The sequence below is a fragment of the Haliotis rubra genome, unplaced genomic scaffold (assembly GCF_003918875.1).
Source record: "Haliotis rubra isolate DU_JTF1 unplaced genomic scaffold, ASM391887v1 Scf51, whole genome shotgun sequence".
Taxonomy (NCBI): domain Eukaryota; kingdom Metazoa; phylum Mollusca; class Gastropoda; order Lepetellida; family Haliotidae; genus Haliotis; species Haliotis rubra.
In genome coordinates, this window is record NW_025767202.1 from 3,164,387 (window position 1) to 3,190,511 (window position 26,125).

Below are 26,125 nucleotides of genomic sequence, written 5' to 3' on the forward strand. Positions count from 1 at the left end.
TCCGGTGAATACTCGGTGAAGGCTTTGGTGTGAGCTATTTTGCTAATGTTTTGCTGATATCTCACAGGCGCGAGCTTTTTATATGTTATGACAGTAAATTAACTGTGAATATCATTTCACCACACGTTCTTCTTTCCGAATCACTTTCTCAGTTCGATACTTAAAAGCAATGTCATTATTTAGCGTCGACAGAATTTCTAACTGTGATATAGATATGTCGTTGTCACAGACAAAACTCAATGTCTGTTTTATTGGCACCTATGTGTCTGCCTGCCCGTCTGCTAATGACAATATTCAATACACAATTTCAATCACTGACCACATGCAATTTGAACTTAACACCTATCAGGCTATACACCATAAACAAAACGCATTGATTTATGGCCCGAGTTCGTCTCTGTCACATTATGTAATTACACAGGCAGGCAGGTGTGATACTTGAACACATGACATGTTATGATGTCTGTTGATTGCAAAATGTTATACACAAAAAATAAGCATGTATTTACAAAACCCAACATCTCTATATATACACACACAATGAGCCGTGGGGGCGGCATCTGCAAATGAACCAGCCGTTACACTTGAATGCACACCCACCCGCTCTGACTGGGTTCGGTATCCCGGCTGCTTCGTTTCTTGGGAAGTTAACCCAAGTACAAAATATTGCACTTTTGATTTGCGATTGTACGCTTATAATATTGTTTATATGTTTTTTCATAACCAGCAACGTATATTATATGTCATGAATAAGTGATAATTGTGTTTTAATTATGTTTGATGTTTTGGTTGCATGTGACCTTTAAACATTAATTTTCATGACTTATAACATTATCCAAAGGCAAACCAAATTGATTTCAGTGTTATGGCATGGAGACAAAACGCTACACTACTGGTCAATTTATCAAAATACATTATACACTGTAACATCTTTTCTAATATAGAAATACTCGACACAGTGGGTTAGAGTTTGTAACAATGATGGTTATGTCTGGGAGGGCGCTACGGTAATCTTGTGTTTACAGAGTTTGCCCACCCTGGTGTGGGGTTGCTCATATGGGAACAATGCGTGAAGCTCAACTCTTGTGTCGTGATATTGTTTAACGTAGTGATGAAAGGTATTTTTACATGGCAGGTTTGGATAAGAAGCAGACCAATATTTACAGCAAAGCATAATATAAAAACGATACATGTACAATAGGAGCATATGTTTTGTTATCCGGAAGTGACATTAACTGCAAAAGTCAGGTTTCTAATGGACTTACATTTTGTATATAATGTGAAAGCATTTACTATTTGAATTACTCCTTCATTATGCTGTCTCACTGCTCAGCAACTGAAATATTGCATGAGCCAACACGCACAATACCTATCTGAGTTTATGTGAGTATAAAGTTTACTTTGTATCTACTTAGTTGTATTCATACACCAGCGTAATATATATAAATATATAATGTGACGTCACTCATGGTCTAATACCCGCCTCTGATCGCGCGACGCTCTACCAAAGAGGTCGACACAAACTGGCTACACCTGTTGTTATAGATGATCTATTGTAATAAATATACTTCTGTTTTAGTAATTAAACACCCGAACATAAAAGCGCTTTTCTCTAAGGACCTTAGATACTAGTCCTATCTTATGCTAGAAAATAAATAAATTTATCGTAATATATGCCAATAAGAACTGCGCATGTGCACCGACATGCGTATTTAGTTACGGTGGACTTGGGGTGGATGGCTGTCATGGTTGTCCAACTAAATCCACATTTCGAATTTCGACTCCTGAAGGAATATTCTAGATCTGGTAAGGACAATTCTTTTATAACTTGTCGTGCCATTTATCTTTATATATCTTTGTGACATTAAAATTAATCGATTAGTGTTCCGATTTTGAATCTTGCTATATTCATGTGTAATTATGTGTATGCAATGACGGATCAACCGGATAGTTTTTTCTTCTTAATAAGTGAATTTATTATAGTGTCGGCTGTACAAGTAGAAGTCACGATCATAAAGAATAATGTTCCTCCTCAAGTGAAACGTTTCATGTTTGTTTACAACGTAATATTCCATGGTGACCACATCAGTGATATTGGACGCCATTTGCAATCAACTTGGCATCTAACAAAAGATTAGAGGTTCACTAAAACAATTATAAAGTATATTTATGGTACCAAGATCTGAAAGATATATATTTGGTTTCTATAGAACACTGTTCTCTATGTATGTATTCCAGTGAACTGTAAATGAACTGTTGTTAAAGGGAAACAGAAAGTAGGAAATCAATTTAATAATCTAGGTCAATGCATGAACAACAACGGGCGAGACGTTGCATGCAGTTGACAGAGGGTTGTGGTTATCTTACTGAAATGCTAGCGTCACTTTACAACTTTAAAGGTGATACCAGGTAGGAAGCTCACTTGGTATCACCATTGTACGCAGGGTGGTTCATAAACACATGCTCATTATATAGTCGAAATTGTACACTCGATTCTGCTTTGTTCAGAGATTTCTAGCTGGTTTTGATGATTTGGGTTACTGGAAACATTTAAACAGTTCGAACTAGTTGTCCATTCCCTGTACGTTCCACACATTTAGAAGCTGTGACTGTTTACATTATAAACCTGTGAAGATGTATCCCTGATGCACTGCTACTTTGTCTTTGTTTAGGCCAGAAGGAGCCAGAAAGAAAGGTGCATTCAACCTTAAGCAATAAACCAGATAATCAGCAGATGATTGAAGAAACGCCACCCTATGAGAGGAGGTGTGGAAAAAATTGCAAGAGCGACCCAGGGTTTAATGTACAAGAGAGTGAACCAGAAAAACACCGACATTATGAAGAGATTGTATCAGAAGCTGGGACACTTGGTGTACTGCAAAGTGGAATAAGAAACTACCGACAAAATCAACATTATGAAGAAATTGTATCAGAAGCTGAGACACTTGGTGTTCTGCAAAGTGGAACACGAAACTACCGACGAAAACAACATTATGAAGAAATAGTATCAGAAGCTGAGACACTTGGTGTACTGCAAAGTGGAACACGAAACTACCGACGAAAACAACATTATGAAGAAATAGTATCAGAAGCTGAGACACTTGGTGTAATGCAAAGTGGAATAAGACATTACCGACAAAAACAACACGATGTATTAATTGTATCAAGAGAGACACTTGGTGTCTTAATGGGACAGATAAAGAACGTATTGGAGTTATATGTTATGAACTTGCGTATACATTTTAGGGCGTATGATGTTGGTTTGCGAATTTCATGTTCATATTGTAAAGATGGAAAGATAATGACTGAAGCTGAATATAAGATGTTAATGATGCAGACTTTAACAGGATCATTGCCTGTTAGTGGATTAGAATGTATGCCTTCATATAGTCAAATATCATTTCCTTGGTTTTGTTTCGATCCTTGGTTGTCTACAAAGGTCACAGAGAGGTTCTTTAACACCAACCCAGTGGCGGGGGAAGAATATAAGTCTGTTTATATCGAAACACTGTCTAACATGAAGCAAGTGTGTCTAGTATTTGAAGAAAATGACACCAATAAAAATATAGTTAGGGTTCGTGAATATCTTGAAACTGTTTTAGGCATCACTGTGGTAGACATCTATCATTCATTTGATGCTGGTAAAACAGAAATTGAAAATATTGAAAAGTGTATTTCGACATCAGAATATTTTATATTTATACCGACAAGAGGGGAGACGTCAAACATTTTAAAATATGCATTAAACTTAATTGTGTCGGAATTGTTTAATTCATCTGGTCGGAACAATATCCTAACTTTAACAGATTCAACACAAAATACTTGCAGTATACCGCCGCTCTTGTGGCCATTTCCAATATTCATTTACAATTTTGACCACAATTTGGGTCGGCGTATATCGCCATGTTTTAATGAAAATGATCCACAGATAAATACAAACTGTAAAATGAATTTTCGTGCTCATCGCACAAATGTTAAAATTTCCAATTTGACAAACAGAGTTAATTGTAAAGTAAAGGCATTAAAGTCTGTTCGCATAATTTCAGACGATATTGAAGAAGGGGAATTGATAAAAAAATCCATTTTATTACAATCTCCCACTACCAAGGTCACAGTCAATGACGACGATGTACCTTGCGGGTCGTTGCTATTTTATGAATATGCGGCGAAGTTATATAAAGATCAATTGTTTGTTATCGTCCCATCTGTCGAGAGGTCATGCGAGTCAGAATATGCCTTACGAGTTATTTTTAGCAGGCTTAACCAAGAACTCGATAACTTACGAATACAATGCGCAGAAACTATTACCGCTATTGACTGTTGTACTCAGTCGTACACCAGATAATTTCATTTCAGATAATGTCTATCAAACATATTGATGTGTGGTTCGCCTTGCACGGTATTTGTGTATAAGACATACGAAATATAAATTACAAGTAACTTTTTATGATAATAGAAAAATATATATGTTGTGGTGGTGGTGTGTGGTCCTGTGCGTAGAGCTCAGGTCATAAATCAGTTGAAGTTGAGCAACGTTGAGTGCCGAGTGTACTTCATGGGTGGCCGTGTTTGGCAGCTTAACTCCTGAGAGTTTGAAGGACTTCAGTCCTGTCCCACAACGAAACACATGTGATACATGTGGTCTCACCTTAGGCAAGTGCGTTTGTTCAAAATTGCCTCTGTTCACCCAGCAGAAAATGGGTACCCGGTGGGATAGGTCATGTGGCTATTAACCTTCTATCGCCTCACAGGCAGCTTGGGTTATTCGGGGTAATAATAATCAGATTATGTAGCGCATTATTAATTCACACTTATTATTATTATAAATTCCTTTTGAAAAGGTTCCTTTATTACAAGGAATGAAATGTTTTTTTTGTCAACAGATATATTGTATTATTATGGGCCTGTAGCCTTACTGAATAAACTTCTGTCTGTCTGTTTGCCTTATGTTCTAGAAGCTACAAGGCAAAGCCCCAGGCCTTGATGATGGATAGAATCTAGCTTTTGTAAATTACTTTTCCATGCTCAACAATACACGATGAAGCCGACCTGACAAATGACCCGCATAAATGCAAGATGGTTGTGTGATCACCTTCCTACTTTGAATTATGTTTCCCACCGAACGGAGACATTGTTTTTGGTTGAATTTCGGCGTCGGCTTTCCCATTGTTTCCGGAACATAACTCTAAAACTACTTGTACAATCTTCACCACATTTGTTATAATGTATCTCCATATCATGTAGATGTGCATTTGGGGGGTTTGATGTTTTTTCAATTTTTTTTTTTCTGTTTTCATGGCAAAAATTTGGACTGTCTTTTGGAAGGGTAAAGTTCGTTTCCGGAGCACAATTCTGAAACTAATTGACCCATCTTGAGTTCATGCATTTAGCTTTACGTTGAATGGTTATCACAATACTGCCCAAACACTTGGCTTCCTTTACACTTTGGTTAGTGCTGCCATTACGAAATAGTTCAGAGTCTTTGTGTGATTAATAATTTCTGAAGATATGTATGGCATTGATTTTTAGAGGCACCATATATCAATTCTGTTGGGGCAGGTTTGTAACTGTCTCTCTATGGTACGTATATCTGAACCTCAAGACACAAAACAAAAAACCACCCACGAATAGGGGTCCATCTACCGAATCAGTTAAAACCTTTCATAGGCTTTTTTATTTTAGTACAAAATATCGTGATAGAAAAACTACTGCCTTGTCGAACACCCTGATCCTGATTGTAATGTTCAGACAAGTTCGAACCCATTCCGACTTGGATTTGCCTGTCTGAGATAAATGAGGTAAATGACCTCCCAAACCAAAATCATGTACATCCTTTAAAATGCTATGCAAGATCAAAGAAAATTGGTACTGCATGTTGTTTAGTTACTGTAGCATTTGTAACAAGGGGTCACCTGGCATACTGTTATCTGAAAGTGATTCACTACTTGGTAGTGTCAGTATGACCAATGCAGGGTCACCTATTATAACAATGTGTGTTCCTATGAATAATCTCAGACATGTTTATATGATTCTGATTTTGATATTGCAATATTTGGACACTGACATGGAATACGTGTGACTTTACTCACATAGTTAAAACACTATCTGTTCATGTGAGTGAGTGAGTGAGAGAGAGTGACTCTAATGTAAACCCCTCAGATGAAGTGGCCCCACAGGTAAATTTTGACAAGAGGGTAGTATCTTCAAGCCAAAACTACTTTCCATAGGAATAAGTCGTGTGAACTTATGAAAATAACGTTTGTCAAATAAGTAGATCTTGCAAGAGAAAAAAAACCCTACTAAAACTACTAAAAATCCCAAAGATGTCATTAGTTAAATTATTAAAGCAACCAGTTACCTCCCTTGGAAAGCACGACTATTGAAAATGATGGTGAGACTTTCCCCTTCTCTGATTTTATTGACCATGAATGTTTCAACAGTTTCAATTCATGTTTTAGAAGAAGAAGTTACAGTATTGGAAGTTTTTACACTGAAACGTCTCGAAGACCGGTCCCAATGCTGTTGTAGGGAATATATCTGCTCGGATGTTATTCTGTCTGTGTACGCAGTATAACATAAGACTTCTTTTAAAACAACTTGGTCATTACTGACTTTAGGTGATCTGTTCAAATATTTTTAAAAATATTTTGCCGTTTGTTTCTGTGGAGAGTCAGGCCTTGGTAGTCGATATTGTGATTGTATATTTGAACTGTATCTGCTGGACTTGGGGCGGTGGGGTAGCCTAATGGTTAAAGCGTTCGCTCGTCACGCCGAACACCCGGGTTCGATTCCCCACATGGGTACAATATGTGAAGCCCATTTCTGGTGTCCCCCGCCGTGATATTGCTGGAATATTGTTAAAACGGTGTAAAACTAAACTCACTCACTCACTCCGCTGGACTGAGGTCTCCGAGCTTCATGAAACATTCAGAAGTGTTTATCTGTGCTTTGTACACTGCAAAAGTTGGGTCGGAAACATTAAGACTGTGTTGTGAAAATTCGACTTCCAAATCAGGTTTTTTTTCGCTTTAAACAGTGAAATATCTCTTCATAACAGTAGTCGAATTCAAAATGTACTTGATTTTCCCTTCCACTGATCACATATTTATGTGGTTAATTTACAAGCCGCATACACGAGTGTATGGAATCTGGCGGCATACAGAACTGCATCATTATTATTATACTGTTTGAAGCCGTGTTAAACCAAAATCACTCACTCATTCTCCCATATTAGGAGGCGTAGGCCACCACTTGGATGATAGTCACAATGACCTGACCACGATGGGTTCTGCCTTGTTATGTTGTGTGTGCCCTTGTTGCCATGTTGTGTGTGCCCTTGTCATGTTGTGTGTGCCCTTGCCATGTTGTGTGTGCCCTTGTTGCCATGTTGTGTGTGCCCTTGTCATGTTGTGTGTGCCCTTGTCATGTTGTGTGTGCCCTTGCCATGTTGTGTGTGCCCTTGTTGCCATGTTGTGTGTGCCCTTGTCATGTTGTGTGTGCCCTTGCCATGTTGTGTGTGTCCTTGCCATGTTGTGTGTGCCATTGTTGCCATGTTGTGTGTGCCCTTGTTGTCATGTTGTGTATGTCCTTACCATGTTCTGTGTGCCCTTGTCATGTTGTGTGTGCCTTTGCCATGTTCTGTGTGCCCTTGTTGCCATGTTATGTGTGCCTTTGCCATGTTGTGTACCCTTGTCATGTTGTGTGTGCCTTTGCCATGTTGTGTGTGTTCTTGTCATGTTGTGTGTGCCCTAGTCATGTTGTGTGTGCCCTTGCCATGTTGTGTGTGCCTTTGCCATGTTGTGTGCCCTTGTCATGTTGTGTGTGCCTTTACCATGTTGTGTGCCCTTGTTGCCATGTTGTGTGTGCTCTTGCCATGTTGTGTGTGTCCTAGTCATGTTGTGTGTGCCCTAGTCATGTTGTGTGTTCCCTTGTCATGTTGTGTGTGCCTTTGCCATGTTGTGTGCCCTTGTTGCCATGTTGTGTGTGCCTTTGCCATGTTGTGTGTGCCTTTACCATGTTGTGTGCCCTTGTCATGTTGTGTTTGCCTTTGACATGTTGTGTGTCCTTGTTGCCATGTTGTGTGTGTTCTTTTCATGTTGTGTGTGCCCTAGTCATGTTGTGTGTGCCCTTGTCATGTTGTGTGAGCCCTTGTTGCCATGTTGTGTGTGCCCTTGCCATGTTGTGTGTGCCCTCGTCATGTTATGTGTGCCCTTGTCATGTTATGTGTGCCTTTGTCATGTTGTGTGTGCCCTTGTTGCCATGTTGTGTGTGTTCTTGCCATGTTGTGTGTGCCCTTGCCATGTTGTGTGTGCCATTGTTGCCATATTGTGTGTCCCTTGTCATGATGTGTGTGCCCTTTTTGCCATGTTGTGTGTGCCCTTGTCATGTCGGAGCTTTTGTGCATGTATTAGCTCTAGAATTGCCACAGTTATCCAAGTAGGATTGTATCATCTAAGGAACCATAACTGATCTACTGAGCCATTCGCAGTTTCACTGTGCTAGAGTTGGTACTTAGACATGCATGTGTGCCCTTGTCATGTTGTGTGTGCCCTTGTCATGCTGTGTGTGCCCTTGTCATGTTTATAACGATGATCCTATGAAATGGAAGACAAAATCTCGTGAACACATCGCTGGACAGTCAAATCACGATGACGAAGTCAGTTCGCCTGTCATGTGCAATACAGCCCCACACGGTGGCACAATGACACTGGCATAAGGGTCCGTTGCAAACAACGTTGTCTGCCATTTGTTGATTGGAGGCAAAGCTTTGATTCGTCTGTAAACATGACAAAGCAATTGAGTCATTTCCCGTTTCTGGTGTTGCCAGCCTGGCTAAAAAATGTGGCGCCTATGGTAAGCCGTTATGGACTCATCCTTTACAAAACACCTGGCTTTCTGTCCGACTGTGCATGGAGGCTTATTTAGGATAGTGTTGAAGTTCGCCTTCCTGTTATATTGTCCGGGATTTTCTACTGATAAGAGGATCAGGTCTGAATCTGTTTTCTCTCAGGACCTTAGATACTAGTCCTATCTTATGTTAGAAAAAATTGAACAAAGAACTGCGCATGTGCACCGACATGCATATTTCGCTTTCGGTGGACTAGGGTGGACGGCTGTCATGGTTGTCCAACGAAATCCACATTTCGAATTTCGACTCCTGAAGGAATATCCTAGATTTGGTAAGCACAATTCTTGTATAACTTGTACGATTTATCTTTATTTATCTTATTGACATTCAAATTAATCGATTAGTCTTCAGATTTTGAATCGTGCCATATGTGTAATTACATGACGGATCCACCGGACATGCTTTTCTTAATGATAAGTGAATTTATCATAGTGTCGGCTGTACGAGTAGAAGTCACGTTCTTAAAGAAGTATGTTCCTCTTCAGCTGAAACGTTTCATGTTTGTTTACAACGTAGTATTCAAAGGTGATCTCATCATATAATGGACGCCATTTGCTATCCACTTGACATCTGACAATAATGAGATACATACTGTGTTCCTATAGAACACTGTTCTCCAGTGAACTGTAAATGAACTGCTATACTTGGAAAAATGAAACAGAAAGTAGGAACTCAATTTTTTAATCTAGGTCAATACATGAATAACAACGGGCGAGGCGTTACATGCAGCTGACAGAAGGCTGCTGTCTCACTGAAATGTTTTTGTGGCTTTACAAGATTAAAATTCCCCGTAGGAACATATCAGGAAGGTCACCTGGTATCACCATTGCACTCAGGGAGAGTGGCAAACGCATGCTCATTATATAGCCGTAACTGAACAATCGACTCTGCTTTGTTCAGAGATTTCTAGCTGGTTTTGACGCTTTGAGTTACTGGAAACATTTAAACAGTTCGAACTAGTTATCCATTCCAGTGTTCCACACATTTAGAAGCTGTGACTGTTAACATGTATAAACCTGTGTAGATGTATTCCTGACGCAGCTGCTACTTTTTCTTTATTTAGGCCAGGAGGAGCCAGAAAAGAAAGGGACATTCAACCTTGTGCAATATACCAGAAACTCCGCAGATGACGGAAGAAACTGAGACACTTGGTGTACAGCACAGTGGAATAAGGAACTACCGACAAAAACAAGATACTGAAGATATTGTATCACAAGCTGGGACACTTGATGTCTTAATGGGACATTTAAAGAACGTTTTGGAGTCATATATTATGAAATTAGGTATACCTTTCAGAAGGTATAATGTTACTTTGCCAATTTTTTGTTCATTTCTTAAAGATGAAAAAAATATGTCTATAGCAGAAGATTTGATGTTGATGATACAGACTGAGTCACTAACTGTTGATAAACCCGTTGAATGTATGCAGTCATATATTCAAGTATGGCCTGCAAAGAAAAAAATGCGTTGTTTTCGATCCTTGGCTGTCCACAAAGGGCACAGAGAGGTTCTTTAACACCAACCCACTGGCAGGGGAAGGGCATCTGCCTCTTGATATAAAAACACTGAGTACATTTCTGGCTAAAATGAAGCAAGTCTGTTTAGTATTTGACGAAAATGATAAAAATATTGCTAGAATTCGTGAATATCTTGAAAGTGTTTTAGGTAGCACTGTGATAGACATCTATCATTCATTTGATGCTGGTAAAACAGAAATTGAAAATATTGAAAAGTGTATTTCGACATCAGAATATTTTATATTTATACCGACAAGAGGTGAGACGTCATGCATTTTAAAATATGCATTAAACTTAATTGTGTCGGAATTGTTTCATTCTTCAGGTCAGAACAATATCCTAACTTTAACAGATTCAACACAAAATACTTGCAGTATACCGCCGCTCTTGTGGCCATTTCCAATATTCATTTGCAATTTTGACCACAATTGGTGTAGGTGTATTTGGCCAGTTGTTAATGAAACTGATCCAGTGATAAATACAAATGTTAAAATGTCCAATTTTACAAACAGAATTAGTTGTATATTCAAGACATTGAAGTCTGTTCGCATAATTTCAGACGATATTGAAGAAGGGGAATTGATAAAAACATCCATTATATTACAATCTCCCACTACCAAGGTCACAGTCAATGACGACGATGTACCTTGCGGGGCGTTACTGTTTTATGAATATGCGGCGAAATTATGTGAAGATCAATTGTTTGTTATCGTCCCATCTCGCGAGAGGTCGTGCGAGTCAGAATATGCCTTACGAGTTATTTTTAGCAGGCTTAACAAAGAACTCGACACCTTACGAATACAATGCGCAGAAACCATTACGGCTATTGACTGTTGTACTCAGTCGTACACTAGATCATTTCATTTCAGATAATGTCTATCAAACATATTGATAGATAGTAAGATAGATTAAAGATATTTATATGCGGTTGTCCCTTGGACACTTATGCTGTATAAGACATACGAAAATATTATCCTCATGAATTATATGTATTTATTCAATAATAATAATAATAAATATGTTATAGTTGTGTGTGGCCCTGTGCATAAAGCTCAGGTCACAAATCAGTTCAAGTTAAGCAACGTTGAGCGCGGAGAGTCCTTGGATGGGTGAGCGTATTTGGCAGCTTGACTCCTGAGAATTTCTAGGAGAATTTCCTGTTCTGCTCCACAACGAATCACATGTAATACATGTGGTCTCACCTTAGGCAAGTGCGTTTGTTCACCCAGCAGAATATGGGTACCCGGTGGGATAAGTCATGTAGTAGTATAGGGAATGGGGGTTTTGGATCAAGTCCAACAAAATCCTCTGCAAAGCCTTATTTGTGAAATAAGGCTTTGTTCGGGCCCTTGATCCAGCTACTATTACCCCTACTGCTTTTGAGTCCCCCCGGCACTCAAAGCCTTATTTCATTACTATGAAAAAGTTTGAACGCCCAATGTTACACCTCACAGCCGCACCACTTAACCGACTGAGCTGCTGGGGACATGGCTGAAGTAGGTTGGTTAAACAGGTCTATCCTGGGGCACTATGTCACGTTGACCTCGATGAAACAGTTTAATGTGAATCGCCTATAATCTCTTTGGTGTTTGTAATAAAGGCTTGCTGGGCTTTTTTCACCCCTTGTTCTATGTACTTTTTTTTCTCGTCCTCGCTGATAGCAGACTTACGAGACTTGGATCGAATCTCTTGTTTCATTTTGGTATATTTTGTGAGTTCAGAGAGGATTGAACGAAACTCCTCCTCTGAGATCTTACTGTCAGTAAGTGCCGTGGAAATACGTTCACTTACTGTGTTAAGCTTTGCTTCAGCCAGAACCCTGATCTCATCGTGTTTCAACGCCTTACGATGCAGTCTGCGTGATGCAAACTTAAGCGCCAACCCTAACACCCCTGCCACCCCAGCTGTTATTTCAATACCTAGCACTACGGGGGTAGCCACGATGGTGACTAACAACCCAACACCTGCCGCCCCCAGCCCCATGCTGGTTGTCATAAGGGCAGTATCAACCCCGTCCACGATATTGAAAGCTCTATGGTACTTCTTACATAGTGCTTTACGCGTGTCGCGGTCTTGTTCTAGTTGGCGTTTCACATCACATAACTGTCTCAAACGGAACCCGTCTACAGTTTCCAGGGTCTTCGCTACTTCCTCTACGACTGGGTATAGACCCATTCTGTGTGCCTATAATATATCTGATAAAATATTTTTTAATTGGGTATCAGTTAATAGTTGATCAACGTACTTGAGGTTTATAAGGCCTATGTTCCCAGGTAGGTAAATAGTGGAAAGATCAATAGGTAACCTTTGGTCACTTACCCCAAACACACCGTAGCTTGCCAAGATGGCCTTACCGGACCTCGAGGTCTGTCGGGAGCTTATTAAGGGGGGCAGCAACCCCTCACCGGGCTTCGAGTCCCGTCGTATAACGATACTACAACGGTGGTCTTTATAGCCAATAACAGATAGGCTTATTTCCACCCCAGATAAAAGGTCCCATGTGGGCCCATGGACGTTTTTTAAAAAGAGTATTATGATTAATGTGGAGCCTGGAGGCATAAACCTAGGAAATGGTAGGTCAGAGTATATCTTAAATGATAACTGTGCATTCCCGGTTGCATCTAACATGTAACCAGGGTGATTTGGGATTTGGGAAATTCTAATATTTTTAGGGCCGTCGGATTGAAACCCCCCGAGTAAGATACCGCTGTTCTTAATTTCAGCGATATCCCTAGTGATAGGTCCATCATTACGAAAAGAGACGTAAGGTGTGGTGAGGGTTATGCCGAGCAACCATTTGGGTTCTAAAAAGTGGTCATGCAGGCGCCAATCAGCTATTTCCACCCGCCTATACACGTTGTCTTTCAAGCGTAGGACGTACGAGGTGTCTTCCTTGCCAGGCTGATCGAATCCCTCTATACCTCCTAGGTCCCCGAGTGTGATTTTGGGTAGATGGTCGACTATTGCTGCCCGCCTATACACGTTGTTTTTCAAGTGTAGGACGTATGAGCCACCTTCCTCACCAGGCTGATCGAATCGCTCCGTGTCCCCTAGGTCGTTAAGCGTAGTGTTGGGGCGATGACTGGTCATTGCTATAATACTACTACGATATAGTTTCCAACTGGTTTTCTGATAATAGTTCAGGGGTGAACTTCACCCCCATGAAGTGTATGTTGGCAGGTAGGAAGATCTTGGTTAGTGATATCGTGTTTTCCACGATCACGGTGACACCCTGCAGACTGGTGTTGGAGCCGACACCCACCCGTACGTAAACTGTGCAAACTTGATACTGGTGTCGTTTCGCCCACCCGAGTTTGACCCCCTTCACGATCTCGACATCACCCCGCGATGGTTCCCCTAGGTAGACTTTGATGATCAGTGTTGAGTTCGCCGGTAGGCTCTCCAGGATGGTGACCACGCCTTCGAATTCAGACACCAACTGCAATACCACGTTTTGCATTCCCAGTTTACTCGATAGCATGTGGGCTGCCATACTGGCGACTGGGCTGATGACTACGCTACGTCTCTGAGTCGGGACGTAAGCCACTAGCAGGGTTCCGTTGTTCACGACTTTGTTTAGGTAGTTGTCTTTGTTATCTGTGAACACGTAAGGGGAGCCGAGCCTAATATTGAGAAACCAGTCGTCTTTATTGGGTAATAACACCCACTTGTCATCTTCAGTGAAGACGAGCGTATATGGCTTGTTTCGGGCGACGGTAGTGCTCTCAACATCGTCTAAGTCGAACAGTTTGTCCCCGAACGATGGATATATTATCCATTTATCATCACCGGTGTTGACTAGGGTGTACTTAGTGTTGACGACCGCTCTTGAGGTATCTACTATATCACCTAGGGCTCCACCGGAGGTGACTTCGACGCGTTTGTAAATGTTGTTTTTCAGTTGCAAGGCGTACAATTTACCATCTACTCCGGGAGCGTCGAAACCGCGTGTGTCCCCGAGGTCGGAGATCCCCACATTGATGCATTTTTTCACCCCGGGCCCTTGTGCGCTGGTCATTTTATGTGAAGCGTTATGCTGAGGTATCCTATATTGACGGGATTATGATTTATATCTAACACCGATATTATCAGCTCAGGTATGTTGCCCTGAGTCATCCTCTTATACTGCCGCGGTGAAAACGACTCGGTTCTACCATCGTTGTATTTCTCCGTTTTCACCGGCACTGCTCTCAGTATAGTGGAAGGGTGACCCCCTTGAATGTTGTACGTTGTGCTCACCTGGCCGAGATGAATGTATAGCTCTCGATACGGTACTAGGTCGGGTAACTTCATGCCTGTGACGGTAGTTGTTGGTTTTACCTCGGCAGGTGACATACCGAGTGTCCTCGCCAATGGTCGACCGAGCCTCAAGGAGTTTCTTCCGTTGTTGATTAACACCACTGTGCCGTTTGAGTCGTTCATCTTGAGTTCGGCTCCCAGGGGTTTGAAGACCTCATTGCTTAGAGAGCACACGCTGTAGTAGCCGTCAGTTATCTGGCTGCAAGCTCCACTGACGAACAGCTTATTGTTGCTGGCGTTGATGTTAGTCCATTCGGTAGGTAGGTGATATCGCAGAGTGCGACTTCGAGTTGACCCGACGTATTATCGATCGCATGCGTCAGCTGAACGGCCTCACCGCTTGTTATTCCTGGAAGTGTTATGTACATGTTAGAGTATATATACTCATTATATAATAGTTTTAAAATGTACTCTCAAGGAGTGTCTTACTCCCCTGGAGTGTTTTACCCTAAACTGGACGTAGATTTCCTCACCCATGAAGATCGAGCTCGCTGATGGGATGCATTTCAACGCCCAGGTTTTAGATGTGTTCAGCCTGTATAAATTTTCGGTGACTAACGCTAAGGTAGTTCATGCTTGGTTCAACAATCCGATGCAGTTCTGGCAGAATCAACTCAACTTCGCCGTGTGGTGCGCTACAACGGGGTGTGGTGCGACATTGACCGACACTCGGCGTGGACTGCTGAGTCAGTCTGTGTTCACGTTCCACGTGTTTTACCAGGTCAGGCGTATCCTTAAAGAAATCAGCGCTCCGTTCCCACAGGACGACGCATGGAACGCAGTAAATAACAAGTACGATAGACGGGCCTATGAACGTATTTGCAACAAATTCGAACTAAACGCGAAGACGGATTGGCGTTTGCCGGGACCGAACCACGGGTTGGGTATCCCCATCGTTCATAACATGCACCTCGTGGATGCCAGCGAGAAGTTGAAAGAATGGGGATACAAGTCGTATCATCACCTCACAACAAACGAGTGGGATGACCGTTACATGGCTTTCGGCAACAGCAAGGATTACCGAGTCTGGAGGTTCGAGCAGGGGGCAGCGGATGACTGGAAAAAGTTCATGCTGGATACGTCGAAAGGGTTTACTCGTGCCGGGGTAATCAGGTTGAACGACTCGATTCGAAAGTACGTGTGGGCGTTGTTGGGTGCGCAGATGCAAACGCGTTCCAACATCCTCAGTAAGGGGACTGCTTACGACGCTCAGAAACAGTTCATTGTTAATGTTGATAATGCTATCTATTCTCCAGTTGATCTCCCGAGTGCCATCAAACGCTACCAAGACGTGTTGGAATACGCCAGGTAGAAAGTTGACTACGTGTTCGACGTGGGACTGTACATGGCTCCGAGTGATATGCAACTGAGAGTAAAAAAAGTGGTGGGCTACAACAACGAAATAGTCATAGCCACGGCGGACCAAAAGTTGGGCGACAACCCCGATGTTAACACCCCCCATGTCCCACCACCCACGACCGGTGAAACGGGTATAGTGGCGCCACCCCCGGAGCCTAGGGTTCAACCAACACCCCCTGTGGGGTCACACGTTCAGGCGTCCAATCAGCAGCACATCGACCGTAAAACAGCCCTGGTGGTTGGTGGGGTAGCTTTGGGACTTATTTGGTTAAAAATTCCTTAGCCGCTACGTACACCAAACCCGCCATGGCGACGATGGCTGCCCACAGGTTTTGACTGAGCCACGTAGCAGTTTTAGCCAGAGCGCCCAGCAGCCACGAGGCGATGCTACCCAGGATGCCGGGCAGGGCTTCGGCAGCCTTACCAGCCAGTTTAGCCAGGGCCTCCCCGAGATTTTTTATCCAGGATTTGACGCCCCCACTACTTGGTGGTGTGCACCAATGACACCACCAGGGTTGATATGATGAAGCCCAATGCAGTCAGAATGCTGGCGATGGCGATCCCTTGCTCCCGGAACAGTATCCGAATCCTGTCAGCTAGCGTGGTGTCCTGGTAGAGGACTCGATCAACGGTTTCCCGCGCACGGCCGACCTGGGATCTAAGCTGGTCTCGGAAGGAGGATGCTGTTTCCAGCCGGGTCTTCCTTTCCTCTTCCAAATTACGTATTCGTTCCTCGATGGTGGCTTTCAGAGACTCGTCCTCAGTTTCACCGAGTTTGACCTTTTCATGGGCGATGTGGTCGTCTATCGCGTCCAGTTTGGCCGTGTTGTTCACGAAATGTCCGCAAATGGTTTGCATGGCCTTGTCCAGCCCCCGTAGTTCCCGAACGGTAAATTCGAACCCGGGTAAGGGTTTGTTATGGTATGTGGCCAACAGCTTTTCAATGTTATCAGTCATGTCTTGATCCGATGTGGCACCCCTGACGTCTTGCAGATCTTGAACGGCCTCCTTGGGAAGCTTAGGCCGTGCGCCCCCGTAATCTATGAAGCCTAGTTCATCGCGGATAAAGTCACCCCCATGGCGACTGCCGAGTGTTGATTAGGCAAGCGGTGCTCTCGTGCGCTTATTCATGAGATCGATCTCTGGGCGACCCCTCAGTGGCAACGTGCCATTGCCATCAACAAAAAACTTGGAATACTCTCGCCCCCACGGCTCTACCTCATTTTTATCCCCTTTTAAACCATCATAAAACCCGTTGACGGCCTGCTTCACGAGTTCGTTGCCTTGCAAGAATGAGGTTTCATCATCCTCGAATGCCTGGGCACTATCATCCCACATATCATCCATAGGTATGTACTCAGCCATTATTTAGTATTAAAACTTATATATTTCATTTATAAAACAATGTATGGTAGAAAACTAGATCCTTTTCGAAGATCAAGAGAGCCTCTAGGCATCAGAGCCGTGCGCCAGTCGGTGACCATCACCAACAATCCCAGCAAGATAGACAAGATCAAACGCTGCTGGTTAGATTCCCAAACCTTGGCGAGAATGACCTCATTGTACCAGGCACGGTTCGACTGGCGTTCAACCTCACGCTGACCTCCGACAACGACAAACGTGAGCTAGTGCGGAATGTAGGTCGAGCAATCATCAAGAAAACCACCATCAAGATCAGCGATAACGAGGTGCTGAGCATCGACGACAGCGACGTGTTTCACTGCTACGGGGGACCTCTAGAAAAGAGAGGGAGAACGCGTCAATGACGTGTACCAGGGCATGAGCAAATCGACCCGGTTGCGTATAGGGTATGGCTTCACGCAAGAACAGTTAGATAAGATCACGGACGGTGAAAAGACCATCACTCAAGCGTACGGGAACAGGTTCTGCGTGCCGCTAGACTTCGAGTTGCTCACGGGACACGCGCCGTTTTACCAGGCCGCGCTGGGTGATAGGCTTGAATACGAGCTCACGTTTAACGACTACAGCAAAGTAGTGCGTACGCCGAACGGTGATGAGGCCAGTTACACCATAGACAACATCTCTCTGGAGTTCGACATGGTCACTAGCCCGGAGCTGGCCAGGCAGGCTTGAAGCCAGTACTCGGGGGAAGATGGCCATCCTGTGCGACCGCATACTGAGGCATAGATCAGTCGTGCGTGATAAGAGCGACACTGTGTGGAATATCAACCTGAACGTGCCGGCGCGATCGATGAAAGGTATCCTGGTCGTCCCAGTGGAGGATTACGAGCCGTTCCGGAGGGACAGCGAGAAGTTTTTCAACCCTGAGATTGAAAAGGTGGAAGTGACCATAGAGGGCGTGCCCAACCAGCTGTTCAGTCGTGGTATGAGGGCATACCAGCAGTGGGATGAGATAAAAAAGCTACCGGCCATCAAACAACACCCATACATAACCAAGGACCTGGACCTATCCTCCGTGCAGATCGGTGAATACCTGACCACCAAGTATGCGTTATGGTTGGACATGCGATCCACGGATGACGATAAACTGCACGGTAGCGGGCGCCGCATAGACAACGGCAGCGAGGGGATAACAATCCAGATTACCAAGAAGGCTCAACACGCTGGCAAGTTGAAATTATATCTGTACGTTATTATGGACGCGCAACTTAATATAGACAATGGGAGATTCGTGCAAGCCATCTATTGATTTACCCCGCGACCCACACTGCGCCATAGTGTGCGGGCAGACTGGCTGTGGGAAGACCGTTTTCGTGTTGGATATGTTGGAGGGGTACTACAGGGATGTGTTCGACAACATCGTTATCATGTGCCCTACTCTGAGCATGAATAAAACGTACACGGAAAGACCTTGGGTGATGACGGACCCGGCCGTACACAGAGTCGACCCGGGAACACGTCTGCAGGACTGGTTGAAAGCTCTTCATGGGAAATTTAAAGGGGAGTCATACTGGATGACTGCAGCGCTAATCGCGAGATAACAAAAAAGAGAGACATGCTATCGTACCTGGCCTTCTCTGGCCGACACGCAAATCACAGCGTCTGGGTACTAACGCAGAAGTTCAACTCGGTGTTGAAAGACCTCAGGGAGCAGACGCGATGGGTGGCCTTATTTCACTGCAAGGACAGGGATTCGTTCGAGGAGTGTTTGAGAGAGAACGATGTGATGAGTAAATTAGAATGGGAACGGGTGAAGAAACAGCTCGCTGAAACTAAACACGCTAAGCTCGTGCTCAAGACCGACCAACCCGTGGCTTATAGGGTGTTTTAGCTTAGCAAATGCTTAGCAAAGCTTAGCAAATGCTTAGCAATGCTTAGTAAATGCTTAGCGTTTAGCACTTATCAGTTATAGTTATAGTTATGGTTGTTTTTGAAGTGTTCGTCGTGTGCGACTTAACCTTCATTTCTCTGTATTTCGCCTATATAGTATATTATATAGTTAAAACTAAAACTTACTTATCACATTATAAGATGGAGTGTGATGAACTGCTCGAACAATTGTTGGTACCCCAATGACCACAGGTGGACGATGATAAGCGACAGAAACTGGTGGCGTTGGATAAAATTCACAAAATGTCAGCCGAGAAATCGATAAGCTGTACGCTAGATACGAGTCTAGACTCGGGGCAGAGATGACGAAGACAATAGGATCGGCTATGACCCAGATATACACTGGTATTGCGTCATACTTCCTTCCCATCCCCCCGGAGCGCCGACTTTACCTGTGGGAAGACCTTGAGAAAGACCCATTTATCGAACACGCCTTGAGCTCTATCAGCTGCGAGCTGTACCACAAATATGGTATGTTGTTAGCCCTGGTGACAGCGGCGATTATCACGGCAAAGCATTGCCAATTTGAGAGGAAAAATAATAATAATAGTATAGATGGATGCTGCACAGGAGGAACCCCAGACCCCCAGGGAGGAGACCCCCTTCAGAGGTGACCCCACAACTGGCGGAAACCCCCAAGGAGGTGAACCCTCCTTAGGTGAACCCACCCCAACCCCCTACAGTCACCAGGCAGAAGAATCCTAAGAGAGTAGCTGCCGGTAAAAAAAGGTGGTGTAACCAACATAAAATTATCACGGTGACTCACATGTCTCGACTCTTGTTGGTTGTAGGCGTAACTGCTGCCGTGGCTATCTCATGGTTATATACACGACACAGGGGAGGGAAACCCTCCCAAGGAGAAACCCACACAATTAGAGGTCAACCCACATATCATGTTATAATTTAATATTTTATATCATATACATAATGTCTGAGGGGAAAACGTTCGTCAACGACGCATACCACGCCACCATGGTCGCCAGTCTAGCCGTAGGATACGCTCGGTTGACCAAAATGGTGCTTAAACAACCAACTATCAAGCTAGATTTCAACCTGTAGGATATGGGTATGCTCATAATGAACCTTGGTATGGCGATGGCTACAAAAGACATCCTAGTAAAACAAGGGATACTACCTGAAAATATTATGAAGTAAATATAGGATGGCTACGATTGCCATGATGGTCGGTGGGGCGTTAGTAAATGCCCTAGCATTTTCCGGGAGTAATTTCCTCTTCTCGAAACTACGAGAGTCACACGTGGCTGAAATACAGGCAGAAAGGAAGCGACATAACCTCGCTATTGAAAAATTACAGACGGCACAGGTCGAGTACGCTAAAAAACGCCTCCAGAGGATCGATTACATTAACGAACAGCTCAGGCGTGAAAACCATGCCGTTCAAACATTCCACGATGTCGACGACCCAGCGAGAGAATACTACCTACTAACTGGTAAACAGTTGAAACAACTCAATAAACCCACACTCGCTCAGTACTACACACCATCCAAGGGGCAAATGGACCGTGAACTGGTCTTCATCGCGCTGGGTATAGCAGCGACTGCGTTGGTTGCGAAACAATTAGACTAAATACTCATATAAGTATGCTAAACATGAGACCTGCTCCATACCGATGCGAATACATACTTATGGGGAAGAAAGAAGCCTGTGGTAGGAGATGCAGGACTGAGGGGTACTGTTGTTTCCACATGGGAAGCCCTAACTACTCGTGTTCTGTGTGTGGTATAGGGGTTAAAGGGCACTACTGCCTATGTAAAGCTCACGGGGCAAACGTAGTCAGACATCACCTCATCTGCGAGAATAAAAAGGCCTACATAAAAGAACGTAGGCGACTTCTCAAGATAGACCCCCAATTAGAGACTGTAAACACCTAGGTATAACTATGTTTGTGGAAATTGACCCCAGGGAAGGTTGCCTGAGAAGCTGGCAGATGGATGTGGGGGAAAGTATAGATATCAGTGTCCTCAAACCCATGATTGTTAGTGAACTATATAAGGGGTGCTCGTTTACAATCATGGTGAAAGTAGGGTTTGATGTGCCATGGGCTGGGCACACTTGGAATTACTTTGATGGGGGGCGAGTAGATGTGCATGGGGAGATAGATATACTTGTTGACGACTCGTTGCAAGTAATACAAAACACCCTACTATGCTGCGCATGGTCCGGGTGGGTCGAGGGAATAATCGATAAGGTGTATCTAGATATTTACTCATTTTTTACCTTTACGGTGGCCCAATTAGAGATTGATATTCTTAGGTGTGTGCAACTATGACTACTATTCGCGAGCTCAAGCAGGTCGCGAGACAGAGAGGTGTAATTGGTTATTCTCGAATGACCAAACCAGCATTGTTGAGATTACTTAACATACAAACCCCTCCTATGGTAAAACAATTAAAAGCTCAAGCAAAACAGCTTGGGCTCACGGGTTATTCAAACCTGGGGAGAGCCGGGTTAATCTCATTGTTATCACAGGCCCCAGTAGCAAAACCTCCCACTGTAAAACAATTAAAAGCCGAGGTAAGCAATTTGGGTTGAGGGGGTTATTCCCGTATGAGGAAACCACAGCTTGTAGAACTATTACGACAGAATAGAGCTATTGACCTACAGTTCATGCGCACTGAGCGCGTTCTAGGCAACTATTTGAGAGGCTGGCGCATGCATGTTGATAGGAATATAGACATCACAGATATCAAGCCTCTGATAGCTGATAAAATAAACCAGTCTGGGAAGTATCAAATTTCAAATCACAGTGAAAATGTCACTCGATAAGCAGGCGGGGAATGGGGTCACTGAGTACGTTCAGCCTTACTTCCGAGGTAAACAAGAAATCGTGACCCATACAGAGACCATAGACGCATCAATCGACACCAGTTTTCAGCAGATACGAGAATACCTAGAACACTACACACACTTGGGGTCCGGGTGGGCTGTAGATAAAATCGATAATGTCTATCTAGACATAGCTAACTACGTGCCGTTCAGAGGCGGGTCATACCTAGACTTGCCCCCCTACTATAGGAAAAAACATGCCATGGTCAACGTCAGGAATAGAGGAGACGATTGCCTGAGGGTAGCTATCAGGTCAGCTTTTTTTCCAGCTGACACTAATTCGAACAGGCCTTCTAGTTATCCCCAAGATGATGGGCTCAACTGGGATGGTATAGATGAACCAACCCCCATATCCCAGATAACTAAAATAGAAAAACAGAATAATCTAGCTATAAATGTCTTTGGGCACGAAGGTAACACAACAATAGTGCACAGAGTCAGTCCGTTGGGGGGGCCCCAACTGGGGGGGAACCCCCCTGGCGTTATCAATATATTCATGATCCAGCGAGGTGACAAGTACCACTACGCGTGGATAAAACGCTTTAGCAGGCTGTTGTATGACCAATCGGCACACAGAGAAAAGAGCCACTTCTGCGAACGGTGCCTACATGGCTTCACACTAGCTGATTTATTAGAATCCCACCGGGAGGATTGCCAAGGTGTGGGGCAGATGGCTATACGAGTCGACATGCCTAAGGAAGGTGATAATATCCTAAAATTCGGTAACCACAAGAACCAAATGTCTGTGCCTTATATCATATACGCCGACTTTGAAGCCTTGGTCAAACTTGTTGAGGCTGTTGGCGATACCCCCACAGGCGGGGTTGTTGGGGATACCCCAACCACACAGAAAACACAAGAGCATGAAGCCTGTGGGTTTGGATACGTGGTCGTCCGATGTGATGGGGAAACGAAAGCTCCGGTAGTGTATAGGGGTCCTGACGCGGCTGAAAGGTTTCTAAAGTGTTTACAGGAGGAAGAAAAATTATTAGGAATGCACTGTATGCAGTCGCTCCCATGCGTATGACCAAAGCCGACCGGCTAGCTCACGCCTGTAGCACTAATTGTCACGTGTGTGACTCACCACTTAACGGTGATTCGGTGAGAGATCACTGCCACGTAACCGGTAAGTATAGCGGCACCGCTCACAGCACGTGTAACCTCAAGCTTAGAATCATCCCTAAGACAATAAACATCCCCGTGGTCTTTCACAACTTGAGAGGGTACGACTCTCACTTAATCATGCAGGCCATCGCGAAAATCGACGGCAACCTGACGTGCATCCCCAACAACATGGAGAGATACATCTCCTTCAGCTTAAACGGCCTTAGGTTCATCGACTCGGTTCAGTTCCTCCTGTCGTCACTCGACAGTCTGGTCAAGGCCAATGATACCTTCCCTATTACCGATCGATACACAGACGCCGAGACTAGACCCCTGCTGATGAGGAAGGGTGTGTACCCCTATGAGTACATGGATAGCTGGGCCAAGTTCACCGAGACCAGACTACCCCCCATCAGATCATTTTACAGCAATCTGACAGACTCGGAAATATCCCAAGATGATTACTCACACGCTATTAATGTATGGAATAAACTGGGCTGTAAGAATCTGGGTGACTATCACGACCTGTACTTGAGGACAGATGTACTGCTGTTAGCCGACGTGTTTGAGACGTTTAGGCGGACATGTTTCAAGCAGTATAAACTCGACCCCGCATGGTATTACACCAGCCCAGGTCTGTCGTGGGATGCCTTGCTTAAAAAGACCGGAGTTAAGTTGGAATTGCTTACAGATTATGACATGCACCTATTCATTGAGAAAGGCTTGCGAGAGGCGGGATCTCCATGGCAACCAAATGATATGCGAAAGCAAATAATCAATACGTGAAGGGCTACGACCAAAGCAAGCCAACCAATCACATTCTCTACCTCGACGCCAACAACCTGTACGGCTGGGCTATGAGCCAGTATCTACCCACAGGGGGATTCGAATGGGCATCGCACGAGGTCGATGTTATGAGCATCACGAACGATTCGAACAAAGGTTATATCCTCGAGGTTGACTTGGAATACCCCAAGGCATTACACACATCACACAACAGCTACCCCCTGGCCCCCGAACGTATGAGGGTTAACCCAGACTGGATGTCTGTGTACCAACATAACTTGTTAGGTGGGAGGGTAGTAGACGTTGAAAAACTCGTGCCCAACTTAATGAATAAGACCAAGTACATCGTTCACTATCGCAACCTACAGCTGTACCTGTCGTTGGCTGACCAAAATACACAGGGTGCTCATGTTCAACCAGAGCCCATGGATGGAGCCCTATATCAGAATGAACACAGACCTCCGAAAGCTGGCCACCAGTGACTTTGAGAAAAATCTCTATAAGCTCATGAACAACTTGGTGTTTGGTAAGACTATGGAGAACCTGAGGAAACGCGTGACCGTGAAGCTGGTTCGGTCGAATGAGGAAGACAAGCTCAGGAGACTGATAGCCAGTCCGGCATTCAACCGTAGCAAGATATTCACCGATGACCTAGTTGCCCTACACATGAAGAAAAGACACATAAAATTCAACCGGACTGTTTATGTGGGGATGAGCATCCTCGATTTATCCAAACACCTGATGTACGACTTTTACTACAACAAGCTTAAGAAACAGTACGACGACAGGTGTGAAGTGCTGTACACTGACACGGATTCCCTGCTGATGGAGATTCAAACCGAAGATGTGTACGAGGACATGAAAAAACACCTCGATTTGTATGACACCAGCGACTACCCCAAGGGCCATACCATAAACAGCACAGAAAATAAAAAGGTCCTAGGTAAGATGAAGGACGAGTGTGCTGGCACGCCCATAGCCGAGTACATAGGGTAGAGGCCTAAGATGTACTCCTTACTGAAAGCCGACAATGGTGAGATCCGGAAGGCTAAGGGTGTTAAGAAGTACGTGGTGAAACAACACATCAAACACGCCAGATTCAAGGAAGCCCTGTTCAAGACCCGTACCTTTAGACATAAAATGAACACACTTAGAAGTGATGGGCATAGGATATACGGACTGACTATAAACAAGACGTCCCTGTCACCGATGGACACTAAACGTTGGATAGCTATTGATGGGATAAACACGTACGCGTACGGGCATGAGAAAATTGAACCAAGAACATAGGTATATATATATCACGGAACCAGAGAAAGTTTGTGGCTATTTACTACAGCCCGCGTGGGTACTGGAAAGGAGCTAGCGCTGTAGATAAGCTGGCTAAAATGGCGCGAGTACCGCAGGAGGAGGCCAAAGCATGGCTTGAAAAACAAGCCCTGTGGCAGATCTATTTACCGGCACCACGCTACGTGCCTAGAAGGAAGTTTGGTATTAACATACCTAATAGTGTTCACCAGGCAGACCTACTGTTCCTACCCCACGACAAGAGGTACAAGTATGCCTTAACCGTCGTGGATGTAGCCAGTCGCTACAAGGAAGCCGAACCCTTGACCGCGAAAGATTCGGTCCAGGTAGCCCGCGGATTCGAGCGTATATACAAACGCAGTCCGCTGACATGGCCAACAGAGCTGCAAGTTGACCCCGAGCGGGAATTCATGGGTGTCGTGTCACACCTGTTAGACAAACACAATACAAGCACGGCTGGAGCCCATCGCAGCCAAGCCATAGTTGAGAGATTCAATAGGACTTTGGCTGAGCGTTTATTCGGGCATCAGTATGCGAGGGAGATGGCCAACCCGGGGAAGCAATCGACTGAATGGGTCGCGAGGTTACCCAATGTGGTGTCGACAATCAACCATGAAGCCACCCGTCTCACCGGCAAGAAACCGGCAGACGCTATCAAACTAAAATCAATAGTTGCAGAGTCGG

The 26,125-nt window shown here is 44.1% G+C and overlaps 1 protein-coding gene across 5 annotated transcripts in view; it reads left to right on the forward strand.

The window, feature by feature from the left end:
• Positions 1 to 1,681: 1,681 nt before the first annotated feature.
• The window catches only part of LOC124292250, a 38,813-nt gene continuing 14,369 nt past the window's right edge, over positions 1,682 to 26,125 (forward strand). Inside the window, exons 1-3 of one of the 5 annotated variants that reach the window (XR_006902399.1) lie at positions 1,682 to 1,806; positions 2,673 to 4,487; positions 11,280 to 11,393. Coding sequence is in view for 3 of the 5 variants with exons in the window: in XM_046729314.1 (XP_046585270.1) it covers positions 1,737 to 1,806; positions 2,673 to 4,345 (1,743 nt within the window). In the remaining 2 variants the exon portion in view is untranslated. Of the gene's footprint in view, positions 1,807 to 2,672; positions 4,936 to 10,052; positions 11,394 to 26,125 lie in introns of those variants that run through there. The other 4 variants (XR_006902400.1, XM_046729316.1, XM_046729315.1 and 1 more) reach the window with 4 other exon arrangements.